At 37.4% G+C, this 11,448-nt stretch overlaps 1 protein-coding gene across 1 annotated transcript; it reads left to right on the top strand.

The window, feature by feature from the left end:
- The first annotated feature begins 2,191 nt into the window (after positions 1–2,191).
- LOC138605179 (transmembrane protein 230-like) lies at positions 2,192–10,804 on the top strand. The gene is made up of 4 exons (XM_069677295.1): positions 2,192–2,288; positions 4,738–4,852; positions 5,285–5,407; positions 9,948–10,804. Exons 2-4 carry the CDS (start codon positions 4,751–4,753, stop codon positions 10,086–10,088), a joined length of 366 nt encoding a protein of 121 aa, XP_069533396.1. The 5' UTR covers positions 2,192–2,288; positions 4,738–4,750; the 3' UTR covers positions 10,089–10,804.
- The last annotated feature ends 644 nt before the right edge of the window (positions 10,805–11,448 follow it).

Raw genomic sequence — 11,448 nt, 5'->3', positions numbered from 1 at the left:
GCATAAACAGACCTGACACAATTAGACAAAAGGGGTACATATGGGTTTGGGAAAACTATATCAAACACAAGGAGTAAACAAAATGGACACTAAGTGAAACTTAATACAAAGCTAACCTAACTAAACCCAAATCCCCCCCATGACTCAGAGCATCGGCCACTTCCAACGAGCTGGCTCCAGCATAAGAGTGTTTTTAACCCTTGGACACGCCTTTTGCTTCAACAAGGAAGTGCCATCCCGCAACGGCAGGTAACTCAAAGGCAAAGAAATAATGATTAGTATAACGAAATATGTGTCTAATCTTACAGTGTAACAATTTGTGCGCTTAATTTAAACAATGTAAGATTAAATGCAAAAATAAACTAATACCAGATCAAACTAAGTGTTTGTGAATGTAAGTTGTATGTGCGGTTGACTGGTTAACAGGTTTTGTTGGAAAACTAATGAGTAAGTACACCCTCAGTGAGTGTGTACACGCTTGACTTGTAAATTACTTAACTATTACTTAACATTGATGTTAGTTCTGTAATTAAGATTCTGTAACTGGAGCTCTGCCCGTGAGTGGTGCATGTATCTTCATGGCTTGTTTTATGAAGATAAATGATTTATAATTGTATCAGGATTTCCCAAAACTGTGTGAACTCTCTTCCTCTTCCTAACTGATTCTGACTCCCACTGATACAAGAAATGCTGCCAGGAGGAGGGTTGTTAATGTTGTTGACATTCTGCAAAGTCTGTTCAGATTAGTTTAGCACTGAAGCAATCATCTGTAATATATCTCCTTATTTAGTATGATTGGAACATGCTGCGTTCCTCCAAATCTGATCATGATGAATGTTTATAGCCCTTTCAAATCCTAATGTCTGTAACGAAAAGTGTTGATTGAGTCTCACTTGGTACAAGTGGTTTACAAACTAACAAGAAACCAATTTCAGGTGGAAATTGTTGCTCTATTGTTGGTTACAGTGGCGCCTGAAAGCATAAACCCCAGATAATGTGGTAAAAGTCAAAAACGTATAAACAACCTCTATGCTTGTGCATGGTGCATTCATATATCAAGGCAAGGAAGTAGCTTAATACAAGAAAATGGGGATTGCATGCAGAGCATTTATTTTCTGTAAGAGAGCTTAAAATATAGAGGAGTTTGTGTGGGTGTAAAGGGAAAGTCATCCTTTCATTTCACAATTGAGCTGTCACCATACAAGTAATATAAATCTCATGAAAATGCTGAGTAAGTGTATTTATTTATTTATTTAGAGAGTCGCAGCTCCCAGCAGCATCATTTGCATCAACCTTCAGAAATCCATACCAATTAGACACTAATTATGTGATTGACTGTCATAACAGACAGTCATTTTATAGAAAGCTCAAACTGAATGACCTTTTTTTTTTTTTCTGAAATGAAGTGCCATTTATTTTCCATTTAACAGCCACAGAGGCGAACAGGAAACAGTCTGGCATGTGATCACAGAGAGGAGTATGAGAGCTTAAAGTAAAAATAAAGGTATGAAGATGAAAGTAATGGTAGTTAAGCAAAGAGAGAAAAACTGAAGATGATTTGTTTTTTAAGGCGCCTTGAATTTTAAGTGGATGATGAGATGTTTAGCCTTTAGTTACTCTTGTTTGTTTCAACAGTCTCCACATACTCGTGGGCTTAGAATAATGTTAAAGACAAAAAGGAACAGCACCACATATCACTTAATAGTTTCTGAATACCGTCTTATAAAAAGAAAGGAAATGTGCTTTGCTGTAAAAGTTAATTTCTGTAATTATGTTGTAATTCACTTGAGGTTGAAAAATGGATGTGGTAGCTTTTTAAAACACTTAAAGAAAAAACCCCCACAAAAGACCAAGGACAAAAGTTTACTATGCACACAGAAAACGTTTTTGGACGAGGCACACATTTTGAGGATAAAAAGAAATATGAACACTCATTTTTTTCAATTTAAGCAGCCTACTTTTGCTGATAAATCATGTTACTAAAGTAAAATTTTGAATGAAGTAGAATTGCAAAGTGGAATTATTATTAACACTTAATTAAATGATCTCAGTTCTGCATCTTTCACATCACTGATGATTAGTTTACTCGTATCGACAAGCTTAGTCAACGTGTGCACGAAGCCTGTGAACCTCTCCAGGACTACAAACAGGACACAGTGTCTGCGCATGCGCACTGCTTGAAAACAAGGAAGTCGACGTAGATTTTCATCAATGACAACTATTATGTAGATGTGGCATCGTAGAGGAGCAGTTTCCGCGAAAATATTTTCTATACCTCAAAACTAAAGGTAAGAGAGGAACAAGGAGAAGAAACGAGTTTGAAATGAACGCACTCGTGCGTCTGACGTTAGGCTAGATGGCTTTTGTTAAGAAGCTAATGCTCCAGCTAATTATGTAGGACTGTTTATTAGCCAGACATAAACAACCCAAAGCAGGTTAAATAAGCTAGCAGTTCACTTAGCTGTTAGTATCTTGATTGAAGTACTTGATTGCTGGGCACAATCTTCAGCTACATGTTGTTAAAAATGCAAAGAAGTGACTGATTCAATGTTATGAGTAATTATCCATATGTAACGGTGATTTATATCACCGTTAGATATGGCCAATTACTAACCTCATTTAGATATCACATTAGTGGAGGGCTAACATTATGGGAATGATACATCAGGAGATCAGTCTTATAAACACACCAATCAATCTTCTAAATAGAAAGTGTGCAAAACATACATTTCTTTTTGAACTTACTGAATGCAGATTATTGGCTTGGTGGACAACCACCTTACAATGACAGTGGTGTATTTTTTCCTGTTATTTATCACCAATCTACTCACTGCTCAACTCACATGTTAAGAATAGGAGACAAATGAAGATATGCTTCATAATCAACGTCAACAATCTTGTGGATTTGCAGAAAAGGTTCTGTCTCTCCCTCTGAAACCAATACACATGAATAATAATGACTACTCCAACATAGTTGTATTTGTAGCTTGCATGCAAACCTGCATATGTTTGTCTCAGATAACATAGGGACATCCAGAAAAGCCTTGTAAGCACACATTTTTGCTAAATCCACAGTATTCCCTTGCTGCAGTGAATGCAACTTTACAATAACTATAACCTGAAGCTCTCCACATCTCTCTGGCTCTCTGGCAAGTTGATGTGACAAATGCCAGCAAAATAACAGCATATTCCTGAGAGCTCCTTCATCCTCTGTTCGAGCAGGAACAACAGTTTATATCCATGGATATAGTCCCCCGTGGGGGGCTCAAGTGCGCAAATTTATCGAGCCAAAATTTCCAAAATAAACAAAACTTGGGCCTTGAGGAAGATCACATCATGTGTTGTCACACTCTGAGTCCCTCTGCTGCAGATCAGTGTTGTGGTATTTTTCTTGCCCCTTTTCTATTTGTGTGTGGATGATGCATCAGATAACGCAGTAAAAATCTGTTAAATAATAAATGAGTAAATTGTCTTTATCCATGCTGACTACTTGTGTGGAATAAATACAGTAATGTTAAAAGTGGAAGGCAGTGTCCCCCATGGCTAAAAGAACAGCACTAGATTAATACTAATTTCACTCAACAGGAACATAATTGGCAAATGTCTTTCCCTGCAGTGTGCACACAGGTTGTTTGAAGAGAGAGGGAAAACATCTTTCATTTTCATTCAATCCCTGCACTAGGCAGGTTATGTACAAAAACATGCCTTGCAGAAAAAAACACAGACGGATCAAAGTTCTTCAAACAGCTCAGACTGAATGCTGCAAGCACCTCATTTTACTAATTAATACTTTAAACAGAGACATTCTCACAGTGACTGTTCTTGCCTTTGTTTAAACAGAGAAAATTCATGTTGACGGGAAAGTTGTGGCAGACGCTGAAATGTTAGTTCTGTGTTTACATTCACAACAAGAGGTTACACTTCTTCTGCTCACTAACCTCCCAATCTCACTCAAGGGTTTCACTTGATCTTTTATCATGTGTGCTGTCGCATTTTTCAAACTATTATCAGGGAGCAGGGTTTTGTAGCAATGTAAATTATATATAAATGTATCTACCACAGTATCATATAACCTACTTGAGATACGATGTTACACATAATTAATACTATAGCTAACATATTTCATTTTGAAACCACCTTTTGAAAAGCGTAAAAATCGCACTAGAATTTCAGACAATGTAATTTTATTTCATTTTATGACTGACAACAGTTCAAACATATTTTATTATAACATTACAATGATGTAAAAATTAATTAATATAAATTTGCCTGTGTAAAGCAACATAGGGTCAATGTTATCTAATGTCCGACGTAGCAACTTGAAACATCAGCATGAGTTAAATGCAATGGTATTCAAGCTCTTCAGTCATTGGTTGAAACAGAATGAGTTGATTTTTGAATGGCTACAATATTGGCCCTGAAGCATATGCCTGACTGCTTTCACACTTTATTATATTATCAAGTTAGTATTATTATTATTAGCCATCGGTGTGTAAATGTGATGACTGATTGACAGTTGGGCTCTTTAAATATCAGCCTCTGCAATCAGTGTGTGAATGTGTGTTTGAATGTAAAAGCAGCTTTGAGTGGTCGCAAGACTAGAAAAGTGCCATTTAAGTACAGTCCATTTACAACAATAAATGATTGAAGCATAACATTAAGAAATGAGATTTTGGCTGAAATATTACTGTGGAAGTATTATGTATGATTACCTCTTTGTGTCTGTCCTTTTAACAGCTCTTATGCAACAATGAAAGCAGCTAGAAGCAATATGTTGGGTGCTGGATCATCCAACAACAAGGTCAAGTATTCACGGCTGGCTGCTGATGATGATGGTTACATAGACTTACAGGTGAGAGCCTTTTCCCTCCCCTTTGGTAACTCTACAAACCTGACAGTGTCTCTGTTGTCTCATCATGCTGCTCTATGGATTACCCAGGAGCCTCATAATTATCCAACCTGTTACTGCCACAGGCAGTAATTTGAGGTGAATCCCAATTAATGACTCAGCGGAAAGATGCCAAAGCTGTTTGTGATTATACCAGAGGAGTAGCTGTCTGCAAAAAAACAAGTCTGATTGTTTCTGTTTTGTGTCTTATTTTTTAATATGAACTGGAATAATTCTAATATCTGTAATAAATGTAAAGTATGTTCATTTTATGCAGAATTTTGAGGCAGCACTGCAACTACACAACACTGTCTGCTATAATTAAGAATAATAGTAATTCCGAAAATCTAAATGTCTTGTATTTTGTGTTTTGTCCAACAATTGCACCTTTTACAGTTCAAGAAAAGCCCACCAAAGGTCCCATACAAGGCGATCGCACTGGCAATATTCCTGTTTTTGATTGGCTCCCTACTGATAATCTTCGGGGCTCTTCTTCTGTCAGGAACCATTGAGGTCGAGGTGAGTTTGGTCAGTTACTGTGATAAAACATGTTTAAACATCAACTTACATTGATGAGTTCCAAAGTCAGTATTTATTTGAGTCAATATAGTTTGACTGTAGTTGAAATGTGTCCTCAGTATATAAATAGAAATGCAATTTACTGTTGTATTACGAAAAGCTTATTGTGAAGCATGTCACATTCTGCTGTAGTGTTTGGGTTTCTTAGAAGTGACAGTAAATACTCTGCCAGGCCTGTTCCAACAATACACGTCTCTCGAAAATCCATTTGTGACAAATATGTTTCTGTCTGAGCTGCCTGCCCGCTGTCTGTTCAGAGTGTATTTACTGTGTGGAAAATACTGTATATCTCTGTTTGTGTGGATCTGGTCAGCCAGAGAAGCTTTGGATTTACTGTCCCTTATTTGTTTTTTATTTGTAAAAAATATGTCTCCAAACATACCTAAATGCAATTTAAATAATCAAGTCTTCAAGTCGTTTTGGATACATCTAAATCACGTAGTTGGGAAAGGCATCTATGTTAGATGAGAAGAGTCTTACCACCCTCATGTGGATACTCTTAAAGTGATAATCTTCTCAGATAATCTGATGTAACACTATGGTGACTGAGCCTATGGCCCACTGATGAAAGCCTTTACATTTGCAGTATTATGGACTTGGTGTCTGGTGCGACTTTCGCGGGAAAAATCACAACCAGCACCCACTTAGCATTTAGCATGACACGTTTTCCATCACCCAGCAGAGGTTGGTCTGCCAGAGAAGGTAGGCGAAGCTTTTCCAGTATCTGCAAGTGTTGCGAGTAAACAGTAATCTACTATGGCTGAACAAATAAAGAAAATATCGATGACTACAGATACAATTTCAAAAATAGTAGAATATCCAATAGTGAAAATCCAAAGGAAAAGAAACAAATTGGACGCTCAGATGAAGGCAAACAGTATAAAAAGTAAAGCAACCGTCAGTGAGGAAAATCAAGAGTCTGAGATCTTTGAGATTAGCACTTTAATATAAAGCTACAGCCAAGCTCATGGAAACACAGGAAACAAAGGAAACAAAGTCATTTAAAAAATATATTTAACATACAAAGATCCTTTTTTTTTTTTTTTTTACTGATAAAGGCAAATGTTAATTGCTTTGCTCAGATTGCGCAGAAAGAAGTGCTATGATGTTGGTTTCAGGGACTGATTTATACAAATGTAGTTCCCGCTGTTCAACTTTTTTAACACTAATTTTACATCTATGATGATGTGTTCTTTAGAGTGTGACAGCTTTCTAAAATTAGAAAAAGAAGTACAATATATCTCCCTTGTTCACAGTATCCCAGCATATTGCAAGGTATTGAGCCGTTCCACAGCGTAAAAAATGACAAGTTGTGGTTTTTACTGGGATTTACTGTATGTGCCATAATGATTGGGATCTTAATAGATAAATCAAACAAAGCTAAGCCAACTCGTTGCTACTGTTGGCTTCATTTTAACCAAACAGGCATGATTTTGATTTTAATCATCTCATCTGGCTGCAGGCAAGAGTGAGTAAGTATATTTCCACAAACTGTGTTGTGTAAACAGAAGCAGTGGTCCAAGAAAATTGCCAGAATTAAATATCTTGCAAAATAGTCTGCAAAAACACTGGATTCAGAATCAATCTCATCAAAGAATAAGTAAACCTGACAGCTAATGCTGTGCACACATTTAATGCCAGCTTTTGATACTTAACAGTTTTGGACACTTGTTGACACAGCATGAAAATATTTCAGTCAAAAAAGCAGTGTGATTTCCCGCCTCTTCTTTTGACACACATCTAGGGAGCCAACACAGCCTCGAAAATTTCAACTCAAACCGTAATTAAACCACTCACTTTACTGTTAAACATGTCTTTAAATACCTATAAGTGAATACTTGTCCTGACATTACATTGCCTTGCTGCCAATTTGTACTGCGCTGTTGCTTTTCCTGGCTGCAAAGGTTGTGTGTGTGTCTGAATGTAACTAATGATTTTGATATTTTATACCTTGGAGTGCCAATTTGGTCGATCCCCTGTTGTGGTTTCTGCTTCCTTAACTCATGACTCTGTGTGGGAGAGAACGGAGCCTGCACATATTATATATATTAGAGTTCGCAGATTGTGTTTGCAGAAAATTTGAACTGACATGAAGCCAGTGTTGGAGGATTCGAGCCTTCTTATAGCCAATTAGCCCACGCTAGTTAAAATACCATGTCTAATACTACGAATTACACAAGGTTCAACTAATGAATAATTTAAGAAGAAGAGTGTGTGTGTATGAGTGTGTGTGTGTAGGCGAATTTTGAAATAAGTTAACTCTTTACTCAACTTTAACTTGTTATTGAAAATACTAATATCAGTTATTAAAGCAGCTGTGAGGAACTTTGGTTTTGTGTTAATCTTGGCCGCCTCTGTTTGGGCATTTGTTTTAGAAACAATAGAACATCTATTCAAAGGGATAGTTCAGTTTTTTTTATAAGCGGGGTTCTATGAGGTACTTATCAAAGGGAACTACACACAGTAGATAACAGTCAGCACGGTCCCTCTTAGGAGAAGCCGGCCTAAGTTCCTACATGGAAGCTTAGCGAAGCACTGCTGCAGACGGGGTCAGGAGTCCCACATAATTTAGCCACATAAAAGAGTCCTACATATACACCAACATGTCAGTATAAGTGTATGCTGTATTTTAGTTTGTGAGGCAGCCCCTTCCCTTGACACTATGGCTGTGTTTGAAATGCCATACCATACTAGCAGTACGTACTGATTTGGCCAAAATGTAGTATGCAGTATGCAAACAAAAGCAAAATTTACAGTATGCCAAAAATACCCGGATGTCGAACTAATTAGAAAAAATCTCCAGTATGCATTGGACCAGTCTGCCTCGCCTACCGTATCCCACAATGCAAAACTGGAACGTCACAAAGGCTTGTGAAATGGCAGATGACAGCAGCATTCCTGAAGAGCAGAAGGGGGCGCTATAACTAAAGAAGCAGCTTTTTGCTATTGGCGGGCTATTGCTTTCCAAAACAGCTTCGTACTACATACTACCACCGAACGCAGTTTGTAGTATGAAATATATAGTATCCGATTTCGAACACAGCAACAGTCTTACTCTGCACAACAGCCCTGTGTACCTACGCATGCAGTGCACGGGATCATAACAGCTGTTTGGGTCAGTGGTTTGCAGAAGAGACAACAAATAAAAGACAATACAATATTATGGAAATGACGGAGTGCCGTTTATGGCGGGGACTAGAGGACATTGTTTCCTACGCATGCCGTGAAGTGTATGCCGTATGTCAGCTGTTTATGAGTCACAAAGTGTTAAACAGATGAACAAACAGCTGAATATGAACATCAACACTCCACGAGCAACACTGAGACAGCTCCACGTCTGCACCGATCAAGAGGATTATGTAAAACCAATGCCGAATAATCCAGCCTTTTAACAGATTTACCAATATGGTTCCTTTGCAATAGTTATTATGTTGATACAGCTTGAGTTATGAAGATTCCCTGGTGATGTCATGTCTTAATACTAGTAAACCAAAGGCGAGATGTAACTCAGTCGCAAGGCAAACATGAATGAGTCTCTATAAGCCAGTTGTTGCAGTATAGTCCACTGTAACCTCCATGCACTTTACACAGCCACGTCTGGCAATTTATTTCCTAAATTAATTAAATTAGACTTATATGAATAAAGGTATCACCGTTTGAGAGGAAGGAGACATAATCAGGATTTGTTTCCAACCAAGGCTGACTCATAACCGCTTAAAACTCACAGAAGGTTTCAACATTTGTGTTTTATTCTGAAGAATCAAGGGTCAGACATTGATATTGTTACATAAAAAAGACACCATCTGCATCCTGTGAATTCATTAGTAGACAGAGTTTGCTCAGTTTTTATGTAATAACACAGTTGTCACATATTTCAACGTCTTTTTGAATTATGTTTTGTAACTTCTTATACTTTCAAACCATCTCACATAAATCGCAGTAGCTTCTGTCCATCTATTCAATAATAAAGTGTAAAAGAACTACACTAAGGTGATACCTATTGTCCTGGCTCATGTAGCAGTGCATCCTTTAAAAACAACAGTGAGTGGGCTACAGTAACTCAGTGCACCACACTGCCATCTGGTGGTGAAATAAAACACTTGACTTGGCACAGAGTCGCCTGTGCTTCCTGGTGGTTAGCTGATATGTATATGAAAGGGCTGAGGATTTACATGAAACCAGATCTCTGACAGATGAAGTCATCATGTCTGTGTGCCTCCTGCACAGCCTCTTCATTAAAAAGGGGGTTTATGTAGTGCTGACAGGCGACGGGGAGATAAGTATGTTAAAGCCTGATGAGTACATTAAAGACGGTGTGATGCTCCTTCCAGCAACTCATTACCAAATCAAATATTCTAATACATGATGTATGCGAGTGAATAGTGGTTCTGACACACACATAAAGTAGATCAAACCTCTTTAATGCAAAGAAGTCTTTGCTTGTAACTTCTCCTCACATGTTTCTTTGTTTTGTTTTCAGCATCCAGACCGCACCATCCCTGTCATCATCATAGGGCTGCTAGTTTTCCTTCCTGGATTTTACCATTTGAGAATCGCCTACTTTGCCGCCAAGGGTTACCGGGGTTACTCCTACGACGACATCCCAGATTTTGGAGACTGAGCCAAATATCAGCTGGTGATTGGTGGAGAATCATCTCCTTTTGAGACTGTTGCCCGCTCTTTAGTTTGAGCTTCTGAATGTATGTAGCAAATGAGGCAAAACTTAATCACTGTTCTGCAATAGAAACTTGTGTTCACAAGTGCACCATTGATGGACTTTACTTGTTTTGCTGATATTTTTTAGTTCTGTGCTGTATTACCCTGCTTCCAGAGGCTTGACAAACCTTAGAGGCTTTATATATTCAACTTTATTGATAGTGAAGCAAATGCTTAATGAGTAGAGGATGTGAGACCAGCTGTTGGTCTGCAACAGTTCTGCTACTACGACTCACCACTCTTTGAAGAAGTGATAACAAAGCCTGCATATGAATGATGAAACATTTTTACACAGATGCCTTTAATGTACTACTGCTAGAAAATCCACAACCTGGATGTCTGAGAATCTTTGTGTTCTTTGCACAGCTGTTTTGTAGTTTTATCTAAAAAATATATTATAATTATATTGACTGTATCATGAAAAACGCAGGAGGCTATATTTCTCCTTAATGATCATATTTTCAGTACTGTCCAAAGATTAATTACTTTGTAAAAGTACAGTATTTTTTTGAATGGAATGTATTACTGACTCTATGAAGTATTGCTGTTTGAGCGTATGCATTTGGTTTTGAATATCAAAGAAAGATGTATTTTTACATTTGCTGGATTTAAACAAATCAAATAAAAGAAGAAATGTTAGCTGGAATCTGAATTTCTTGATCAGAGGCAGTCTGCCAACATAATGATTTCTCCATGGGCTTTGCAGAGACCAAACTTCTACGTAACATAACCAAGCATTTACATAATTGTTAACAAAAACATATGGTATGGGACATGAGGAAACTACACACATGCACCAGAAGTGGTTATACATAAATACATAATAAAATACATATAAAGAAATATATCCAGAACTTTCTTCCATCCTTGCAATATTGTTCTAAACAAACTTGAAATGAACTGAAGGACGGCAATTAAATGACACAAAGACGTTTTATCTGTTGCTGAACCAGTTTTTATGAAAGAAAAATTAACTTAATTTTCTCTCTTTGTGTAATAAGTGTTTATTATTTCACATAACAACTTGACTCTTGCAACTGGCAAACAATTGGATTCAACAACTAACTTTTTCTCCTGGTTTGGCCTCCAACATCAGGTAAAGGACACCCTCTTGTGGTTAGCATTAGCTTGATGCCATCAGGGGATTAGGGTGAAAAAAAAACAGCTTTTCATCCTGTGCCTGCACAAACAAACTCTTTCATTAAAGCTGCATTGGCTTAAAACATTAAAGAGCTTAAAGGACTGTGGCAGTAACTTCAATTAAT

This window comes from Semicossyphus pulcher, unplaced genomic scaffold, assembly GCF_022749685.1.
Source record: "Semicossyphus pulcher isolate SPU_LCO1_2020_fin unplaced genomic scaffold, fSemPul1.0.p SCAF_28, whole genome shotgun sequence".
Taxonomy (NCBI): Eukaryota; Metazoa; Chordata; class Actinopteri; order Labriformes; family Labridae; genus Semicossyphus; species Semicossyphus pulcher.
This window is presented reverse-complemented; position numbering and strand designations above follow the sequence as displayed.

Excerpts from the sequence above, each read along its gene's own strand:
- LOC138605179 (XM_069677295.1), top strand. The coding sequence starts at position 4,751 with ATGAAAGCAGCTAGAAGCAATATGTTGGGTGCTGGATCATCCAACAAC. Across the intron at positions 4,853-5,284 it reads ATGGTTACATAGACTTACAG|TTCAAGAAAAGCCCACCAAA; the intron begins GTGAGAGCCTTT and ends CACCTTTTACAG. Across the intron at positions 5,408-9,947 it reads CAGGAACCATTGAGGTCGAG|CATCCAGACCGCACCATCCC; the intron begins GTGAGTTTGGTC and ends TTTTGTTTTCAG.